Source organism: Desmodus rotundus, chromosome 4 (genome assembly GCF_022682495.2).
Source record: "Desmodus rotundus isolate HL8 chromosome 4, HLdesRot8A.1, whole genome shotgun sequence".
NCBI lineage: Eukaryota > Metazoa > Chordata > Mammalia > Chiroptera > Phyllostomidae > Desmodus > Desmodus rotundus.
In genome coordinates this window covers 20,370,421-20,390,509 of record NC_071390.1, presented here as the reverse complement: position 1 = coordinate 20,390,509, position 20,089 = coordinate 20,370,421, and the positions used below count along the sequence as shown (strand labels likewise).

The 20,089-nt window shown below is 52.8% G+C and overlaps 3 protein-coding genes across 4 annotated transcripts in view; 2 read left to right on the top strand and 1 right to left on the bottom strand.

Annotated features, from left to right (window-relative positions):
* Nucleotides 1–5,269, top strand: part of WBP1L (WW domain binding protein 1 like) — a 53,609-nt gene extending 48,340 nt beyond the window's left edge. For both annotated transcript variants that reach the window (XM_053923303.2, XM_024555677.3), the window contains exons 3-4: nucleotides 75–236; nucleotides 1,732–5,269. In XM_053923303.2, the coding sequence (XP_053779278.1) occupies nucleotides 75–236; nucleotides 1,732–2,480 (911 nt within the window). In that variant the 3' untranslated portion in view covers nucleotides 2,481–5,269. The remainder of the gene's footprint in view (nucleotides 1–74; nucleotides 237–1,731) is intronic.
* Nucleotides 101–20,089, top strand: part of BORCS7 (BLOC-1 related complex subunit 7) — a 48,680-nt gene continuing 28,691 nt past the window's right edge. Inside the window, exons 1-2 of the mRNA XM_024555674.3 lie at nucleotides 101–236; nucleotides 8,879–8,960. The gene's annotated coding sequence lies outside the window, so the exon portion shown is untranslated. The remainder of the gene's footprint in view (nucleotides 237–8,878; nucleotides 8,961–20,089) is intronic.
* CYP17A1 (cytochrome P450 family 17 subfamily A member 1) lies at nucleotides 10,292–17,086 on the bottom strand. The gene is made up of 8 exons (XM_024555401.3): nucleotides 16,632–17,086; nucleotides 15,150–15,288; nucleotides 14,712–14,941; nucleotides 13,915–14,001; nucleotides 13,075–13,290; nucleotides 12,614–12,783; nucleotides 11,944–12,047; nucleotides 10,292–11,470 (listed from the first exon to the last, which is right to left on the bottom strand). Exons 1-8 carry the CDS (start codon nucleotides 16,926–16,928, stop codon nucleotides 11,187–11,189), a joined length of 1,527 nt encoding a protein of 508 aa, XP_024411169.1. The 5' UTR covers nucleotides 16,929–17,086; the 3' UTR covers nucleotides 10,292–11,186.

The following is a 20,089-nucleotide window of genomic DNA, read 5'->3' as shown; positions in this document are numbered from 1 at the left end:
GCTGTTCTGAGAGCTGCCCATCTGGCTGGTGTTCACTCTGTCTCTGCCTCTCTGTCTTGCTTCCCCACCCCCAGGGTTCTGGCTGGTGTGGACCATCATCATCATCCTGAGCTGCTGCTGTGTCTGCCATCACCGCCGAGCCAAGCACCGCCTTCAGGCCCAGCAGCGGCAACATGAAATCAACCTGATCGCCTACCGGGAAGCCCACAACTACTCAGCGCTGCCATTTTATTTCAGTACGTACGTCCAAAGCTCCCCAACCCCACCCCTCAGGAGCCCAGGACTCAGACTGTGTGTATCGGTAGCCAGGGCTCTTAAGAGAATCGGGGTTTTTGCCTCTTTGCCCAGCACAGAGCAGGGTTTTGAAAGTGCAGGAACAAGAGGGCAGTCATGTTTAGCACAGAAGAACCAGAGCTGTGGATGCAGCTCCTTGAAGCCACTGGCCCTTCCGTATCTACCCTGGCTGAATTCTGACCAAGTCTCTGCTGCTTGAGCAGATTTTCTTTTAGGCAGGTGGCTGGATGGTACATGACGGGAGTGAATTGAGGTTCAGAGTTCAGTGGTCCTAAAGCCTCGCACTCTGTTTACTGCCATGTGATATGCTGAGCAGAGGCTGCCATGAAAGAGGCAGGTGCAGGTGGTGACATTGGGACTTCCTGAGAATCAAGAAAATCGGTGACTCACTGAAGGGCACTCACCTTATGTCCCTGGGCCTCCATACTGACGACTTCTCAAATGGTCAGGTGGAGGCCCAGCTGTGCAGTGTGTTCTACAGAAGAAAGTGACCACAAATGTGGAATTTCACACCTAGAAAAATTAAGTGCTTAGCACAGTGCCTGGCGTGTAGCAAGTGCTCAGTAAATGCTAACAATTATTACTGTACAATTAGATCATCAGTGCCCCAAGGCATTCAGCACCTCAAAAGATAACTCACCTGGCAGTTCTTTTTTTTTTTTTTTTAAAGATTTTATTTATTTATTTTTTGAGAGAGGGGAAGGGAAGGAGAAAGAGAGGGAGAGAAACATTGATGTGTGGTTGCCTCTTGCACACCTTCAACAGGAGACCCAGCCTGCAACCCAGGCATGGACTCTGACAGAGAATTGAACAGGCGACCCTTTGGTTTGCAGGCTGGCACTCAATACACTGAGTCACACCAGCCAGGGCTCACCTGACAGTTCCTAATAAAGCTTGGATCACAGGCCCCCACCCTTCGCTGGTAACCCACTCGCTCTTGATTTGAGTCAGGATGAGGTTTGGTTTGTCTTTCCAGACCTCTCACTTCCAGCCACGCTAGAGTGAGACACAACACAGGTTTCTAATGTCCCGAAGACAGTGGTCAGACAGCCTTAAGTTAGGGTCCCTGACCCTGAGGCTCATGGGACATAGATGGAGGACAGTCTGACCGTGAAACCTGAGGCGTGCGTGCCTGTGGAAACAGGACCATTCCGGGCAGCAGTGATCTCTTCTTGGCCACCCACCCTATCTGCCTAGCCCTCTGCCTTCACTCCAGACCAGACAGGCAGGAATCTTTGCCTATGAAGCAGCTTTAGGGGCTCTCCGGTTTCGAGAAGCTAGATTAGGTTACTCCCCCAGGTCTCTGCCCTGCCCACGCCAGGAGCTGTAGCTGTCACTCGGCGGGTGTGCTGGGGGTGGGAGAGACATGTGTTTCGTGTCTCTGCCCCGGATCAATTGCCAGTGCAGTAATTTCTCCTCCCTACCTCCTCACTTTAGGGTTTTTGCCAAACTACTTACTACCTCCTTATGAGGAAGTGGTGAACCGACCTCCAACTCCTCCCCCACCATACAGTGCCTTCCAGCTACAGCAGCAGCAGCTGTCTGCACAGTGCGGCCCTGCAGGCGGCAGCCCCCCAGGCGCCGATCCCACTCGGGGCTCCCAGGGGGCGCAGAGCAGCCCCTTATCTGGGCCCAGCAGAAGCAGCACAAGACCCCCAAGCATCATCGCTGACTCTGAGCCCTCCAACACCGACATGCCAGCCAACCCAGCAGCCACCAAAGCCCCTGGAATGGAGCCCTGCAGCTCTGTGGCTGGCCGGGGGGAGCTGGCCCCTGGGGCCTTCCTGGACAAGGATTCTGAGTGTAAGGAGGAGCTGCTGAAAGATTACAGCTGCGAGCAGGGCAGCGCCCTCCCCGACAGCAAGGATAAGACGCCTGGTAGGCATCGCCGCTTCACTGGTGACTCGGGCATTGAGGTGTGTGTGTGCAACCGGGGCCACCACGACGATGACCTCAAAGAGTTCAACGCTCTCATCGACGACGCTCTGGATGGACCCCTGGACTTCTGCGACAGCTGCCACGTGCGACCCCCAGGTGACGAGGAGGAAGGGCTCTGCCAGCCCTCTGAGGAGCAGGCCTGCGATCATGGGCATCCCCACCTGCCACGGCCCCCCACATGCCTGCTGCTGAACACCATCAATGAGCAGGACTCTCCAAACCCCCAGAGCAGCAGCTCCCCCAGCTAGAGCAGGCCCTGCCTGTGTCCCGAGAACTTGGCGAAGCAACCAGGGTAGGGGAGAACCACGAAAGAAGCATTAAGTGACTTTCAGAGAAAGTGGTACAGCCACTTGGTTCTTTTTTTTTTTTTCCCCCTCTTTTTCTGCCTTGGTTCCTGCATTTTTCTGCATCTCCAGGTACAGTTTGGGGTGCCTCTCCCCCCACATAAGCACGTTGTTGTGGAGGGCTGAGAAGTTGGTTCTGTGACTCATTCCTCATACCCCACCCCTTCCCCTTTTCAAGTCATATCTCACTGCCTTTGGGTTGAAGAGATGTGTGTTAAGAAGCCCCCAAGGAAGGGAGCCAAGACTGTGTCCTGAGGTGACTTTGGGTGATGGCGTGGATTTTTGCTCTGCTGTTAGTGTAAGAGAACCTTGCTCTGTCAGTCCAGGAAAGGCGGCCGGGCTCAGCCCTGGCTGAGGGTTGTCACCCCTCACTGCCAGCGCCTGCGGAGCCGGACTCGGGCTGATCCTGTAGGAGGTTGAGAGCCGATGGGCACTTGTGTGGTCGGTGGGGAAGGGTTTGTTGCCTTCCCAGATTCCAGGTGATGAGGTCGGTGCATCACCGCATCCCTGAGGGGTCCTGCCTGGCACGTGCTGGCTGGCCGCAGACTTGCAGGTGTAGAGATTATACTGCCTTCTTTTTGGCTCTTTATTATTATTATTTTTTAATAAAAGAACAAAAGCGAGCTGAAAACAGGAACTTGACCAGTGGGCAGGCAACAGTTCTGTCCTGGAAAAGGGAAGCCTTATGGCTCTTTTCCCTAGTTGGCCTTCCAAGAGCGCGGCTGCAGTTGAACCAGGAGCTGTTTTATGTGCCGGCTTGGGTGGGGGTTATCTCTGCACCTTCTGTGGGTGCTCAGGAGGCCTTAAGCCACGGTGGTGGGTAGAGGTGCACTTTCTGCGTCTCTGCCCATAGGTCTGTGCCCACAGGTGACGGGGCCCGCCCCCACCCCAAGTACACAGTCTGCGGGCCTTTCTATGTCACTCTTGTATATGAACAAATGAGACTGTGGGCCCTGAGGAAGGGCAGCCCCACAGCCTGGCTCTTTCACAGTGTTTTCTCTTGATTCTGAGTAATTTTTTTTTAACTGACCACTTGGAAAAACATGCCTTGGTTATCTGTGGTTTTCATGCGCTTCCCCTCCCCCATCCTTGTGAGTGGGATAACTAATCATTGTAGCCTTTGTAAAGAGTCAGTGGCCCAGGAGGGGGTGAAGGCAACTGTCCAGAAGGGCCACAGGGTCCTTATTGCTGCAGTTGGGCATCAACCAGCCAGGTGAGCTTTGATAGTTATGATCTGAATGGAGAACGCAGACAGCCGAAATTAACATTCCCCGCCCATCCCTGTTTGTAGGAGGAGTTTGGTTCACCCCCCACTTTTGAATGGTGACATTCAGCCTAGGCATTGACATTATGATAAGAAAGGGAAAAAATACATATGTATACAAAAATAGACAAGTCCAAGGCTGCGAGGTGAACGCGTGACCGTGTTTGGAGTCCACAAAACCAAAACCCATGTCGAACAAAGTGAAGTCCGTACACAGTGACTTTCTGGGTAACCTGTGTGTGTCTGTCCATTGTGTGTGAGCCCCCAGCCCTGTTGTCCTGTGAACATACTTTGAATGGCAGCCATTCTGCTCTCACGATCACAGGTTTGGAGCGCATATGGCCCTCTCAAGGTAATTTATTTTATGCATTTACTGTTTACTGAACAAATGTCTGACTGTGTACTTGGGTGTATTCAGCAGCATTGTCAACGGTAGTCCCCAGTGTTTGCCAGGGAGCCTGTCCTCGAAGTAGAGGTTTTACTCTGCCCGTCACTGCGATTTGCACATTGCTCCGTGGACACTCGGAGGCCTGTGTTCTGTTCCCTGTCAATGGAAACGTGCTCTGACCCTGACTGCCTCCCTCAGCAGCTCCTGGCCCTCAGATCAGCCCCCTGCGGGGGTGTCCACAGCCACCCCGGACAGAGAGTGAAGGTGGAACTTCAGACAGAAACTCAACTGGATCTTCAGGGACAAGCTTGGACTAGCTGTGGCCCAGATGGCAGCCCTGCCCAGAATTGCCAGGAGGGTTTGGCAGGCCCCGCAGGGCTTACCGCCTCAAGCCGAGGCCCTGTGCGTACAGGCCAGCTGGTGTGTGTCACGAGTGGGCAGTGGGTGTCCTTGGATGCCTTTTCTTCCACTGTTAAAAAAAAATTCCCAAGCAACTCACTGAGGTGTCTCCAAGGAGATCAAGGTTTACCAAAATGAGTCCTCCTTCAGGGAACTGACCATATGGATGAACTCCGGCCCTCTTCACGGTTCCCTCCCCAGTGAGAGTGGGGAGCCGGTCTGCGTGCTGAGGCTCATTGCAGCGCCCCACCCGAAAGGCAGGAGATGAGGCTGGCGGACCCGGGTACCAGGGCTGCACCACGGCGGTCCCAGTCCGTCCCCGCTCCCGGACATGGAAACGGGGTGCCGAAGGACTGTGAGGGGCCAGGGAGGTTCGATGGAGCCTGGTTTTCTGGGTGAGTGGAGAAGGAAGGTCTAGGCCGAGGGTTTGGTGCTAGTCAGATTCGCAAATGCTAACACATTCCTGTGTGAGGCACATCACCATTTGTCAGTTATTGTGAATATGTGTATTTTAAGCAATAAGATTCAGCTGGTTAGACCTTTCCGGGCAGTCTCAGTGACGCGTTTCCTGTGCTGTGATTGTTCTGAAGACAGAGTGGCTCTAACCACTGTGAGAAGCCCAAATAAAATCCATCCCCAAAATCCGACTGTGCTTTTTTTCTTGGAGGACTTCATGCCTTTTTCCCTCTACCTCAGACTTCAGGGAGTCGCACCTCAAGATCCCTGACCACAGGGGCCTCCCCCTTCTCCACACGGCTGAGGGAAGTCACACAGCCATTGAGGACAGGCTCCTGGGCCACACGTAGCCGCAGGGCCAAGGGCAGGCCGGTAACACTGCTGCCGAGGCCACGCTGCATGCTGAGGAGTTGCCCCAAGCCCTCTCTGCCAAGGGTGTACATCTGACGTTTCAGCGCTTTGTAAAGCACCACAAACAGGTTAAAATTAGGCGCAAGTTTGGTTAGATACCACGAAGCTAAAACACAACATTCAAGCACTCTGCAATCTCTCTTACCGATAGGATAGAAATGTGGATGGGTACTTGGCCTTGGAATTTAATATGCGAACTATGTATTAGTGAGTCCCCAACTCGGTGCCCAGCACTGTGCGGGATGCCAAGGAGAGTGTGGAAGAAGTATACCTCTGCCCTCTAGAAGTTGTAGTTAGGAAGATTAAAAACATACTTGGGACAGTGATACGAGGTAGATTGAGATGGAGTGAATGGTTCGGGTTCAGAATTGCAAGTAGTTATGGGAGGTAGTTTGAGGTCTTGAATACCAGGTATGGAGCTCAGAACTGATTTGTAAGCTCTGGAGGAGCCACTGGTGTGCCAACGTCTGTCATCGTGGGACAGTGACTGTTTCCTAAGACTCACTGTCATTTTACTCTCTACTTAAGACTGTCCTGTGTAAGTCCCTGTTTAAAGGGAAGGAGCAGCCCAACCCAGCGAGACTTCTTTTCGGGCAGCCTGCAGGTGGGCAAAGCAAGATGATGCGGAGCCCTCCCAGGAGGGGTTTCTACCCCCCTCAAACGGAGCACTCATTAATGGGGGACACCGGCGGAGAGCAGCCGGCGTTCTCTTCTGTAGCCTCTGAGTGTGCCCTGCAGTGAGCACTGCTGTTGCTGCGAGTTCTGTGTGAGCCAGACATGCCCCTTCCCCATCTTTGACCCTGGCCCTTCAGTTACTCTGGTAGGCTGGTTGCTGCCCCTCCAAGTCACCCCCAGGGAGTCACAATTAGCATCTGGAGGCAGTTCTAAAGTCCCAGGGAAGAACAGTATGCCATTCCTGCCTTCTTTCATCGACTGGCAGAAGAACAAACGTGCAACTCCTACAGGCCGCATGTAGAGGCTGTGCATGTACCTCTGATGCCCAGGCCTGTAGGGTATCCCCCCCTGCTCACTGCATCCCAGGCTCCTGGGTCACTGAGTTCCTCCTCCAGGTGACCAAGTTCAAATGGAGACAGTACAGATGTCCTGAAGCACAAATCAGAGTAGCCTTGATAAACAAGAATTTCAAGAAAGTCACCATTCTCCAGTCTCCTGTTTTAGGGGGAGGGCAAAACTGGGGTTTCACTCAGGAGAAGGGGTGAGAGGCGGGTTTGGCCAACTGTTGGCCTAACCTGTTGGAAGCCTGCTTCTGGCTGAGCCCAATGCAAAGGGCTGTTTGTCCTGGGGGGAGTTTGGGATTATGGGTTTCTACCCTGGGGGTGAGTGACTGGCCTTTCTGAGCATTTACTGAGCACCTTCCACACGCGCAGGCATTGGGAATGCAAATACCCCACGCACCTCAGACCCACCTCTTTAGAAGAGCTAGTGGTCTACAGAGGAAGAAAGGCATGCCAACAGTGTTAGTAGCACATGGAAAGGACCACGAAGCAGCATGTGATGCACGGGACACTGGAAGAGAATGTACCTACGTGGGGGTTCAGGACAGCCTGGGACAGAGACCTCTGCACTGAGCTTGCCAGGTGAAGGAAGGTGGGAAGGGAATTCTGGGCAAATGTTTAGCCTGTAGATTATTGAGTGCCCACTACGTGCCAGGTGCAAAAAAGCACAAGAAAGCATGATCGGTCTAACATGAGAGTGTGGGTGTCATATCTAAACCTGCGAGCAATTTAATCAGTCTAGATAATTGCCTTCTGGGCAGAGACAGGAGATAAAGCTGGAGCGGTGAGCTGGTAATAAAAATGATTGAATTTATCTTTATTGTTTTCATTTGTTGGCTGTTTACATGGTGCTGGGACTTGTGTAAGCACCTCACCCACCTTTTTCCATTTCAGCCTCATGACAGCCCTTGGAGGTATGTGCAGTAATCATTCCTGCTTTGTTAATGGGGTCGAGGTGTTCAGAGGAGTTGACCAGCTTGTCCAAGATTGCACAGCTAATAAGTGGCAGAGCTAGAGTTTGAACCCACATGGTTCATCTCCAAAGCCTGGGCATTCCACTAGTCGGTGGGACAGTTGCAGTATTGGTGTCCAGTACAGAAATCCTATTTTCCTTTCAAAGGTGAGGGGGGAACCAGAGAAAGGTGCAGTGAGCAGGGGTCAGCATGATGAAAGGGGAACCGGACACCTTATCTCAGAAGCTACTTCAGCCCCCTTTTCCCTCCCCCTTGCCTTGTCATGAGCCCTCAGAGGCCCCTGCATCCAGATGAGCTTCACCTGACAGAGCCCCTCCCAGCTGAAATGGCCTCTAATTTCCACAGGGAGGTGTAACTTCTTGGAAACATTGTAAAATTTCCAGGGTGTTGAAGCCCTGGATCTTTATCTTTTCCTTGCAAAAGTGTTTTGGTGTTCCTCTGAGGAGATAAAAAGAGCTATGGGGCCCCAGCCCTCGTGGCTCGGTTGGTCGGGCATCTTCCAGCGAAAGGTCGCCGGTTTGATTCGCAGTCAGGATGCATGCCTGGGTTGCAGGTTCGGCCCCCTGGGACATGTTACAGAAGGCAATCACAATGCTATTTTTCACACTTCTTTCTCTAAAATAAAATAATTTTTTTTAAAGTAAAAAGAGCTTTGGGTGACATGAGGGGAGAAGAGGATTTGTCTGATCTGAAGTCGCTCCTCACTTGGTATAAGCCAGCTCCTCACCACACATTGCATGTCTCACCAAGAAGTGTCAAGAAACCCAATCCTACTAGAAATGTTACAAAACACCCTCAGTTTGGGAACCATGAAAAGTTAGTCTCTGGGCTCTCCATCTACCCCCTGGCCAGCCTGCCCTCTGGGGGGAAGGAGGAGGCAGCTGGCAGGCCAGCCAGAGCTGCCAGGGTAGGCTCCTGGGGGAGGTTTGTCCTTCAGGTGGACCATCTGGACACACCCGCTCCTCCTGACCCAGCCGACGCCCTTTGGGCAGTTTGTATAAAGCCCTGAGAGGACCTGACTGGTATAGCTCAGTGGATTGAGTTCAGGCTGTGAACTAAAGCGTCACTGGTTCAATTCCCAGTCAGGGTACATTCCTGGGTTGTGGGCCAAGTCCCCAGTGATGTTTCTCTCCCTCTCTTTCTCCCTCCCTTCCCCTCTCTCTAAAAATAAATCTTTAAAACAAACGAGAGAGGGGCTTATTTTGTGGATCTGGGTATAGGAGATGATCCATAACACATATTTGATCCTCAGCAACACTAGGAGGTTGGTGGTACTGTTTCTACGCACAGCTCAGCTGCCCATGGTACAGATGAGAAAACAGATTTAAGAAGGTCAGGCAAGCCACCCACGGTCATTCGGTCTGTAAATGACGACACCAAACTTGCCTCCACAGCCTGATTTCTCCTGTAACTGTGGTTGGTGTGGAACTGGCCTGCTCCCACAGCCGTTTCTGCTGCTCCTCACCAGAGCCTCAGGTAATGGGCAGCACACGTGGTAAGTTACCCCTGGTACAATGGGAGAAGTGGGGTTCAAGAAGCTGGCAATGGACCTAAGATCTAGGGCTAGGAACCCAGGGAACCTGGGGACTAGAACCTGGGTATTCAGGTCCTCCTCGTCTGGCTCTCTCCACCCCGGTCTTTGATTGGATTCCTGTCCTATAGAGTTGGGTGTTTACACCTATACGCATGACTGGAGAGAGGACTCCCAGGCTGCTTGTGCTGGCGGCTGGGGCATCCACAGCTGCCCACAGACTCTCCCTTGGGCTCTTTCGCAAGGCCCAGGGGCATTGGTTGGTGACAGCTGGGACTGGGTTGGGGGCCAGTAGGGAGTGGTCTGCCACCACCACTGGAGTAACAAAGCCCTTGGAAGGAAGACAGTGCTGCTGTTATGGAAGACCTTGACCCTCCTTCCTTTCAAGGGATTCCCAGATTCCTTCTCTCTGAAAACTTGACCAGGCAGGGGCTCAGCCTTGGCCTGCTGGCCCTTCCGGAGTCCCCTCTAGTCAGAAGAGAAGGATTGGGTGTGGGTGAGCTGACCCTGGTCTGGCTGGCCTTGGGGAGCTGAGGTGAGGGCGTCTGTCCAGCCTCAAGAGCAGGGTCAGTTCTCCCAGGAGCGTCTCAGGACATCTTCCTCTTGCAGACTGGCCAGTAGGCAAGGTTTCAAGATGCCAGTGTCAAAATTTGAAGAAGTCTGGGTCCCAGTGTCTAGTGAGACATTTATAGGCTTCCTGGGCTTATGGAGTGGGGAGCAGGGGAAGAGCCCAGGCGTGTCAGCAGAAGGCCTCCGTGGAAGCCCTGTCCTGGCAGGACAGGACCAGGAAAAGGAGACCTGCTGGTCACTGGGGACCAAGACAAGAAGGTTGAATTTGTGGGTCACACACAGTCCCCCAAAGCCAAAGCATTGAGGTACATGCGGCTGATGATGCCTGTTTGCATCAAAGCAAACACGATCCGTTGTCCACTAGCAAAATATAAACTCAGTCCCACTACTTCTTACCATCTCTGCCGCTGTGGCCAGCCCAGCCGCCTCCTCCCTCTAGCCCAGCTCTCATCCCTCTGCAGATCAACCTCTGCTCAACAACAAGGTTGGTCTTTTAAAATACAAAAACCAGACCTTTCCACTTCCGTGTTTAAACCCTACTAGCTACAGGAACTACTATGAAGGACACATGGACAAAATCAAGGGGGAGGGTGGAGGTGGGGGAGGGAAGTGGGTTCAGCTGGGGTGGGGTGGAGGGATGGGGAGAAAAGGCATATAACTGTAATTGAATAACAATAAAAATTAAAAAAAAAAAACCCTACTAGCACACTTCAGATAAAAACCTAGATTCCTTCCTGCTAATTCAATGGCTCCAGGGGACCCGACCCCTGTCTCCAGTCAGACCTCATCAGGGACCGCCCTCCCCTCAGTTGGCTCCGCTCTGGCCACACTGACCCCTCCCACCTTGAGAACATCTCACCTGCTGCTCCCTCAGCAAGGGGGCGCTCTCCCCCAGGGCTTCTGTGCTTTCCCCAACCACTGACCACTTGCTGACGGGCCACGTCCTACCTCTGCCATTCTCTTTTCAAATCGCCATCCCCTGGTATAATTGACATCAAAGTACTTGCGAGTCTCTGAACTGCTTATTTATTTGTAGGCCCTTGCTAGAAATATAAAGCTTCAGGGCACCAGGGAGCTCGAGTGCCCAGGAACAGTGAGCGGCACTGTAGGAGGTGCTTAACGAAACATTTATTGAAAGAATGAGTGAACAATTAAATGCATGAGCTGCTCAGAGACCCTCCCCCCTCTTTCTTTAAAGAAGGATAATGTAATGATATTAACAAATATAATGATTAAGTTCAGGGATCTTCTTCTTTTGTTTTTTTAATCCTCACCTGAGAAAAATTTTGCATTGTGGAGGGAGACAGACATCCATGTGAGAGAGAAATGTTTCTTCCTGCACGTGCCCTGACCCGGGATTGAACTGGCAACCGTTCGATTTCCGGGAGGACATTCCAACCAACTGAGCCACAATGGCCAGGGCCAGAGACCTTCTTAAGAAAAACTTTAGTTTATGAACATCACTGTCAGGGCTGCAGGGTGGAAAAGAATGCAGAGTGGTCCAGGAGGAGGGAGGAATGGTGGAATAGTGGGTGAGGCTGGAGTAGCACCTCTAATTCTGTGCTGTGGGGCCACATAGGGTGGAGCATTGGCTACGGCTTCTAGGTGCTACCTTCAGCGTGCGCTTCCTTCCAGGCCTGGCGCACCTTAATCTTCACTTTGTAAGAGTCGATCAGAAAGACCACGTTGGGGGTGCCCTCCAGGGAGGGCAGCTGCCCATCATCCGAGACCTCCAGATCAAACCTTTGCAGCATCCAGGACAGGAAGAGGAAGAGCGCCTGGCGGGCCATGTTCTCCCCTACGCAGGAGCGAGGTCCTGCTCCGAAGGGCAAGTAGCTTAACGATGGCAAGATGAGCTGGCTCCCCGTGGGGTCCAGGAAGCGCTCTGTGGACATGGGGCAGGTGTCAGTCAGGGGCCAGGACAGGAGTAAGTAGAGGGGTGCCTCTGCTCGGCCAGAGGAGCCCCAGTCTGGGAGGTGCACAGACTTACTTGGGGGAATCTCAGCCTGGGAGAGACACAGCCCTACCCTCAGGCAGCCCTTCATCACACAGAGGAAATGCAATGTTCAGCAGGTGGAAATGCCACCATCCAAGGGGAGAGGGGGACAACTTCTTGGGGGATGTATGCCTAGAAGGCCCCTTGGACGAGGAAGTTTGCAGTTAGTGGAAGGACAAGTAGGAAACCCAGCCGTGAAGAGTTTGGTTAAATCTAAAGGAGGATGGGGTGTCGGTAGGTCCATGCAGTTGGAGCCAGGAGTGTTCTAACTGCCACAGTGGCAGAGGGGAAGCGGAGCTGGAGTGGGGCACAGAGGCCAGGCTGGCCGTGCGGCTTGCGAGCAGGACAGGAAACAGACTCACCGGGCATGAACTGGTCGGGCTGGTGCCATTCCTTCTCGTTGTGATGCAGTGCCCACAGGTTGATGACAACATTTGTGCCCTTGTCAATAGCAAACTCGCCGATGCTGTCCCGGAGAGGCAGAGGAGAAGGGGTCTGGCACATTGTCCTCCCCCACCTGCACAGCCCCCAGCTTCCACAGTCCTCCACCCCAGGGACAAGGGCCCTTTACTCCCTTATGCCCACTCCCTCATCTTTCCTCGGCTTTCGCCAGACTTAGCATGAACCCAGCGCTCTCTTCCCCAGTGCTCTCTCCCTGACAAGCACTTATGGAGCAACTCTTTTATGTGCAGATATTCATGTCTGGCAGGGTGTGTGCACATGTGTTTGGAGCTGGTGCAATGTGTTTTGTGGCTATTGGGTCAAGTAGGAGCACGGAGCACCCATCTGTCGTCCCAGACCCCACGTCTCCAGGACAGCAAGCAGCTTCTGAGGGAGCTTGGGCAGATCTGTGGATTAGTCGCTGGGGGTTAGTGAGTGGTGGACACACTGATCAGTAGGGTCACTGGCTATCGGGTGAGCACGGGTAGGCCAGGAAGTTGGAGGGCGGGGGAGTGGAGGAGGGGCCAGGTGGGCTGGCAAGCAGCACCGAATGCATCTTAGGGGTGGGTGTGACTGGGAGGCAAGGCACACCTGGAGTCAGTGATAGCCTTGTGGGGGATGAGCGTCGGGGCCACGGGGCGAATGCGAAGCACCTCTCGGATGGTGGCCTCCAGCAGAAGGAGGTGGTTCCGGTCACTGACAGTTGGGGTGCGGCTGAAACCTACATTCTGGTCAATCTCCTTCTGGATCTTCTTTAGCAACTGGGGGGCCAGAGAAGGGTAATGTGAACAGAGTGCTTTGAAGTCCAGGAGAAGCATGGGCTTAGAAGAATCCTACTGTCACATCTAGAGGAGCTGGCCCAGCCCCTATTCGGGGGGTGCTCTGCAGCCTAGGCTTTCCTTTCAGAAGATGGGCAGTGCCATCCTAGGGTAAGGATGGAGCAGGCTAGTTTTCCTGCACAGAAACCCTGCGGGTGGTGCCTCGTCCTCCGAGGCCAGAGTTGCATCTGGCTGGGGTCAAGAGTGGGAAGACTGGAGTAAGGAGAAGCCCACCTGAGGATTGTGCAGCAGGAAGGCCACTGTCCACTTCACCACAGAGGTGGTGGTCTCCAAACCAGCCCCAAAGATGTCCCCTATGGTAGCAAGATTGTGTCGATCCGAAAGCAGCTTGGACTCCTGGTCTGGGCCAGTGTTGTTATTGACCGAGTTCGCCTGGGCTTGAATCAGTATGTCCACCAAGTTGGTGACAGAGTCGCTGCTGAAGTTCTTCTGGTTGGGTGAGATCGGGAACCAGTGATAAGGAAGGAGCCCCATCTACAGCATTCTACCATACTTCCATCCTAGACTGGAGATACAAAGTCTTCCGCTTGGAAGTGAGGGAGTGAAATGAATCTAGTCTGGACCTATGAGCTTGTGGAGGTGAGGCAGCTCTAGGTCCTCTTTAAATTTGGTGGGGGAGGGAGGTGGACCTGGCTTGTGTGGCTCAGTGGATTGAGTGCCAGCCTGCAAACCAAAGGGTCGCGGGCTCAACTCGCAGTCAGGGCACATGACTGGGTGGAAGGCTAGGTCCCCAGTAGGGGGTGAGCAAGAGGCAACCACATATTGATGTTTCTCTCCCTCTATTTCTCCCTCCCTTCCCCCTCTCTAAAAATAAAATAAGCAAAATCTTAATAAATAAATAAAGGGGGGGGTGGACAGGTCCCTTCTGGGATCTCCTTCAATTCCTCACTTCCCCATCCCTATTCATTAGTTGAGTCAGTTTTTACTGAGCACCTACTATGTGCAAAGACTCTGCTAGCTGCTAGAGATCCTACGGTGTTCAAAGTGGGCCCCAAACCCTGCTCTCAGGACACTTTCAACCTAACTCATAATCCCTTCTGCTCCATCACCTACCTTATGTTTCTCATAGATTTCACTCAGCAAATCATTTCGCATTTTAATATAGTTCTTCATCATTTTCATGGTTTTGTTGGGGAAAATCTGGAAAGTAGAAAGGAACGTCAAACCCATCCCTTTTGCATTTTGTTTCTACAACTGCCAGAATCCCTCTTGGGGGTAGATCCTAGCCTGTGTCTCTGGAGAGTGAGCTCCACTCCAACCCCAACCTTCAGCCAAAATGGAAGGCAAGATGGGAACGCAGAACAGGACCATCAACAACAACTAGGATGATTCCAAACAAGGGAGAAGGGGGTGGTCTCCGCTCCCCTCCCCCCCCCGCCCCCCCCCCCCGCCCCGCTCCTCCCCACCCAATTCAGTCAAACATCAGACACTAATGTTTACTCAGTCGACTGTTTTGTGCCCAGCCTTGAAGAGTAAGAAGGACTTGAGTCTGAAGCCCTTGGTAAGTTTCTTAACTTCTCAAGGCCTGTGTACTCATCCGTCTGGGGATAATAAAACCCACCTCCAAGGGGAATGCCATGATTAATGCATGTGGATTGCTTGATACTGGCACATGGCAGTAAGTACATAAATGAGAGCCGTTAATTATGAGTATAACATGCATGATTAAAAAGCTAAACCTATGTTTGTAGACAAGCAGCAAAGTGTTAAGAGCCACAGACGGTAGAGGTCAGTGTGTCTGAGGTGGCCAGGAGAAAGGTGGGTCTGGAACTGGGTGGTAAGAAAAGAGAAGAATTGGGGGTGCCAGCAGGGTCTGCTGGGATCTGCAGGGGGCCTGTTCTCATGCTTACCTTCAACATAGGGAATATGTCTACCATACTGTTCTTGCCCAGCGATTCCATGATGCCTTCATTGTATGTGTGTATGGTCTTCAACGTAGGATGTCCCTTCTTGAAGGAGGTGTTGAAGCAGATAAAGCAGATTATGTTGGTCACCGCCAGGAAGAGCGGCAAGGACAAATCAATGGACTGTCCATTTTGGGTGTCCAGGAAATCACAAAACGAACTGATCTCCTGACATACTGAGGGGAGAGAAGGACATGAGGCTGGGGAATTAAGCAGCACCCTCACCCCGTCTCTACCGGTTCCGTCTTTGTCAGGGACAGATAGCAGATGGCCACTAGATGGCAGCAGTAGCCAAGAAAACGCCAGGTTGAGCCCTCTATCCCTTTTCCCTGCCCCAGCCCTCTTCTCCCTCCAGAGCCCCAGGGGCCCCGCTGAGGCACTCACGGATCTTTTCTAGCTTCTGGTCTCCATCCTTGAACAAGGCAAAGGTGGCCCGTACCAGCTTCCGATGCAGCTGCCAGGCGGCACCGTAATCCGCAAAGGCAACGCCCCTTTGCTCGTCTGACAGGATATCTAGAGTCATCTTTGGAAAGCAGGAGAGTCTGTAGGAATCCGACACGACCCACCGGCCCTTGCCCCTGGTCTCCTGCACCCATTTCCCGGATCCAAGGGAGCCGTGCTGTGGGACGTTGCCACATCTCTCCACCGGGACTGCGTGGCCTTGGTAGACCAGGGCCTAAGCCCCTCTAACTCCCGATTCCATCAGAGAGAGTGGGGAGGAAGAAGGGACGCTCAATTCGAATGCAGGGGTTTTGGGGTTCCGTTGAACGTCAGGGTCACCTCTGGGCCTCTCTCTTCTTACCAGTTGCTGACTGAGTGGCTGGGGAGAGCAGCTGTGGATGGGGTGAGCTCTCTGAATAGGGCCTGTCCTGAGGGCAGGGGTGGGCGGTCAGGGGCTTGTAGAGACCGAGGACTGCCCAGACCTCTGCCTTTTGCTGGGTTCTCTGGAAGGCGCTAAGGCACAGGAGCGCATCTCCTTTTGGTGCCCCCTTCCATGCAAGGCTATGTGCCCACCATAGGGCCACACCTGAAGAGTGCAGATGTCTTGTCCACCCAGTCTGAACTCGGGGTCAAGCCATCTCGTCCCAGAGGCACTCCAAAAAGCGTAAGGCTCCAAAGCCTCCCCTCCTCTCTCCCCTGACTCAAAACCCCCAACTGACTGGCGTCCTCCTTCCTCTTTGCACTGGAGAGAAGGACTCAGCAGAGTTGGGCCTGATCAGAGACGAGTGTCTGGGGAGCCCTGTCTTGGGTGTTCGGGGCAGTGCTCAGCAGTGGGGTGCGGGGATGGGGTGCTGGCGGTGCTTGTGGGTGGGTAGCCTGCCGTGAGCGGGAGCAGCTGGGGACGGCTCCAGAGAAACAGCAGAAACAGCAACCCCAGCCCTCCCAGACCAGGCTACTCCCTTGCACTTTCCCATAGAGGACAGCAATGACTACTCCCATTTTTCATATGAAGAGGAACATCCATAAAGCTATTTATTAAGCACTTACTGCACTGGTCACTGGGCTGAGATTTCTACATGCACTGTGTTAATTAGGGAAGTCTTAGGCTCAGAGAGATCATTATCAAGTTCAGGGCTGAGATGAGGGGAGTGAGGACGCCCTGACCTCCTCAGGCCACTGCTCCCCCCCCCCCACTCTTTTTTCTGGGCAGTCCTGAACAGGAGGCTTCCTTTAATTCTTCCTGCCTAGGTTAGAGGCTGGGTAGAACCTTGAGGGGTCGCTCCCCACCAGTAGCCCTGCTAGTCTGTTTTTAGGAAGAATTACAGATTGTTAGAGCGGGAAGGGTCATTCCAGGCATGGTCTTGGGCCAAGAACTGAACAAACACAGGGGGTGGTGAGAGAGGAGAGACAGTGGGCACTGCTTACCACTTGGGGCCGCCCGGAGAATTCCTTGCCCTTCTTGATAAGCACCTCCTTGGCTAGCTGGTGGTGGCCGATCATCACTGTAGTCTTGCTACCCATACGAAAAGAATAGATGGGGCCGTATTTTTCCTGCAGCTTGAAGAAGTTCACGTGCTGATGGCCACTTCTGGGGATGAATGGCAGGCTGCCCACCAAGGGCAGGGATGGGAGGCTTTTGGGGTACTTGCCACTTGGGTGCTTTGCCTTGGGCCAAAAAAAACAGGCTAGGGTCAGTAGCAAGAGAGCCCAGAGCTCCCACATGGTGACCTGGTGCCGGCAGGTAGGATGAACAGCTCTGGAGCGGAAGGGCTGCAGCCACTCTGAGGTGCAAGGAGGCCTTTTTAAGGGCTCCCGTGATCTTCACCTTGGCTCGGTGTTATCTCTTGCCTTGTGGGAGTTTATCCTGGAATGCAGCCAAGTCTGAGCTCTCTCATAGAATGGGGAAAGGAAGGGAGAGTGGAGGCCTTCTTAAGGGCTGGCTTAACTCCAGGGCAAACCTCTAAGGGAGGGGCAAAGGAAGAGGCGGACATCTGGTCCCCCTCCCTTTTCCCAGAGTATACCAGAAGTGGACGGTATCTGGGTCAGGAATCAGGTTTGGGACATTCCATGTAAAATCAAAACCACCGGACAGGCTAAGTCACACTAGACAATGATGGGAAGAACCTAGAAGTCCTGATTTGTGTTTGGCCGCTCTGTCCAGAGGCAGGGAAGCCCTAAGGTTGAGAGCTTGAGCCCTACAGTCAGATAGGTTTGGGTTCAAATCCTAGCTTGACCACTTTCTAGCTCTATGATTTAAAAAAAAAAATTATTGACTTTAGAGAGAGGAAGGGAGAGAGAGAGGGAAAAAAAAAACATTGGTTTGTTGTTCTACTTCTTCATGCGTTCCGTGGTTGCTTCTTGTCTGTACTCTGACCAGGGATCAAACCCACAGCCTTGGTGTTATTGGGACAATGCTGTAACCAAATGAGCTACCTGGCCAGGGCTCAGTTGAATTGTTTTTTTAATTGGGTTTTATTACATTAAAATACACATTAAAAATGTTACCATTTTAAGTGAACAATTAAGCAGCATTAAACACGCTCACGAGCTGTAACACCATCACCTACCTACTTCAAAACTTTTATTACCCCAAACAAACTGTGCCACTAGGCTGTGGCTCCCCATCTGCTTCTCCCCCCAGCTCCTGGTATCCTTTAATCTCCTTCGTCTCCATGAATATGTCCACTTCACATAAGTAGAATGATACAATTTTGTGTGTGTTTGTTTCTGGCTTATTACACCTGCCATAATGTTCTCAAGGTTCATCCACGTTGTAGCAGGTATCGGAACTTCATTCCTGCTCTGGCTGGGTAACTTAGTTGGTTATAGCGTCGTCCCGATAAGCCAAGGTTGTGGGTTTGGTCTCCAGCCAAGGCACATTCGAGAAGCAACCAGTGTTGCATAAATAAGTGGAATAAGTTCATGTTTCTCTCTCGCTCTCCCACTCTAAAGTCAATTACAGTTTAATACCACTTTCAGGTGTAGAGCCAGTGATCAGATATCACACAACTTACGGAGTGATCATCCCGATAAATCTCACACCCGTCTAACAGCATACATAATCATCATGACGTTACCGACTGCACTCCCTGGGCTGTACTCTACATCCCCACGACTCTTCTGTCACAACCAATTTGTACTTCCTAATCCCTTCACGTTTTCACCCAGCCCCCAGCCCCCCGCCCCTCTGGCAGCCTTCCAAACGTTCTCTGTATGCACCAGTCTATTTCTGTCCTGCTTGTTTGTTTATTTTGTTTTTTTAGATTCAGTCGTTGATAGACATGTATTTTCTGGAATTTTATCCTATTCATGCATTTGGGTCACGTTTATTCGTCTCCTTATTTTGGCAGCATCCCTGTGTTTGTTCCTACGTATGAGGTAGGACTGCTGTGTCTCCCAGGCTTGGCAGAGTGGCCTCACGTAGTAGGAGTCCTGTAGGGCCCAGTGGCACAGCCTCCCCTATCACCCAAGCTGGGCACTCTGGGTGCACCCCCCTGTAGGCTGTGCACACCCTTCTGTTGTAGCTAAGCCTCGATTGCCATTGGCACATCATCTCGAAGGATTTACCCCCAGGCCACTCAGTGGCAAGGACTGGCTGAGACCACCACCCACAGACCTCCAGCCTCCTCGAGGGGTCAGCTGTGCCGGGACCTGCCCCACAGAGCAGGACTTATCACACTGGGGCTCTGGTGTCCACCGAGTCTGCTCCTTGAGTGTGACGGTTGTGAGGTGGTTGGGTGGCGGTGCTTCCACCGGGTCTGCAGCTGGCCACTGGGTGCCGTGACTCTGGGGCCTCCTGGGAGGTGCAGCAAGGTCAGCTGTCACCTGCGTTCTGCCCGGGGCAACTGGCATGGGCTACAAAGTGATCTGCAGACGGCTACCACTTGTGTTGGGCTTAGAAGAGGTTGAGCTGGGAACCAAGGCCAGTTGCTACTAGTGCCAGGCCTGGGGCCACTTAGCCCGAGACACAGGACACAGTGAGACCAGAAGCTGCTTGTTTGAGCAACTTTAGGAAAATCTGAAGCAGGAGCCAAGATAGGGTACTGGTATGGAAAAGCCAATGGAAAGGGCTTGGGTGGGGCGTGGCCTCAGGGAATCACCAGGGCAGGGCAAAGGAGGATAGCCAGATTGATGGATTCTCCGAAATGGAGCCTGGCTGCCAGCTCTGTGGGGGAAGGGCTCATCAAAAAAACAATGGCTTCTGCCAGCACTTCCGTCTGGGAGAAAGCTGTCCCTATAGCTCTGCCCTGATACTGGACAATTCAGTTCCTCCCGACGTGTCCCTAGTTCTCACCAAGCTGCTACCCTAGCCCTGCCTGAAGCTTAGAGTGAGTGAGTTCAACTAAGTCCATGCATGGGCCCTTTAAGAGGAACTGCCTGGGACTCCAGAAGCACGCCAGCACACTCAGCCACAATCCCCCCTGATTTTTACATCCAAAAGTGATGGGGACTTCTCTTCCTGGCCCTGGAGTCCTGGGCTGGAGGGTTAGTGTGGGGCTGGGGCCTCTAGCTCCTTGGGAAGCACCTCCGCAGCTGAGATATCCCTCCCGAGTTTTATCCACTACACATCAGTGTGAGACTAGCCCGTTCCATGTCTCCGCCTCTCCTACCAGTCTCAGTGCGGCTTCTTCCTTTCCCTAGCTGTAGGTCTTGCGTTTAGCCAGACCTCGGGTGGTTCTGAATGATGGCCATTTTGTAGTTTAGGTGTAACTTTGATGTAGTTGTGGGAGGAGGTGAGTACCACCTTTACCTCTGCTGTCATCTTGCCCCGAAATCCTACTGAAAGTTCTGCAGTAGTGGAGAGACGGGGGGCCGTGGCGTTTTAGGGGGTTGAATCTGGTGTCAGTGCTGGGGTAGACTGGATGAGGAGACCCTGTGCACAG

What these genes read in the sequence shown, in the direction of transcription:
- CYP17A1 (XM_024555401.3), bottom strand. Translation starts at nt 16,928, where the DNA reads ATGTGGGAGCTCTGGGCTCTCTTGCTACTGACCCTAGCCTGTTTTTTT. An exon ending in TCTCCGGGCGGCCCCAAGTG is followed by an intron (nt 15,289 to 16,631) that starts GTAAGCAGTGCC and finishes TGCTTTCCAAAG; the next exon opens with ATGACTCTAGATATCCTGTC. An exon ending in ACATATTCCCTATGTTGAAG is followed by an intron (nt 14,002 to 14,711) that starts GTAAGCATGAGA and finishes TCTACTTTCCAG; the next exon opens with ATTTTCCCCAACAAAACCAT.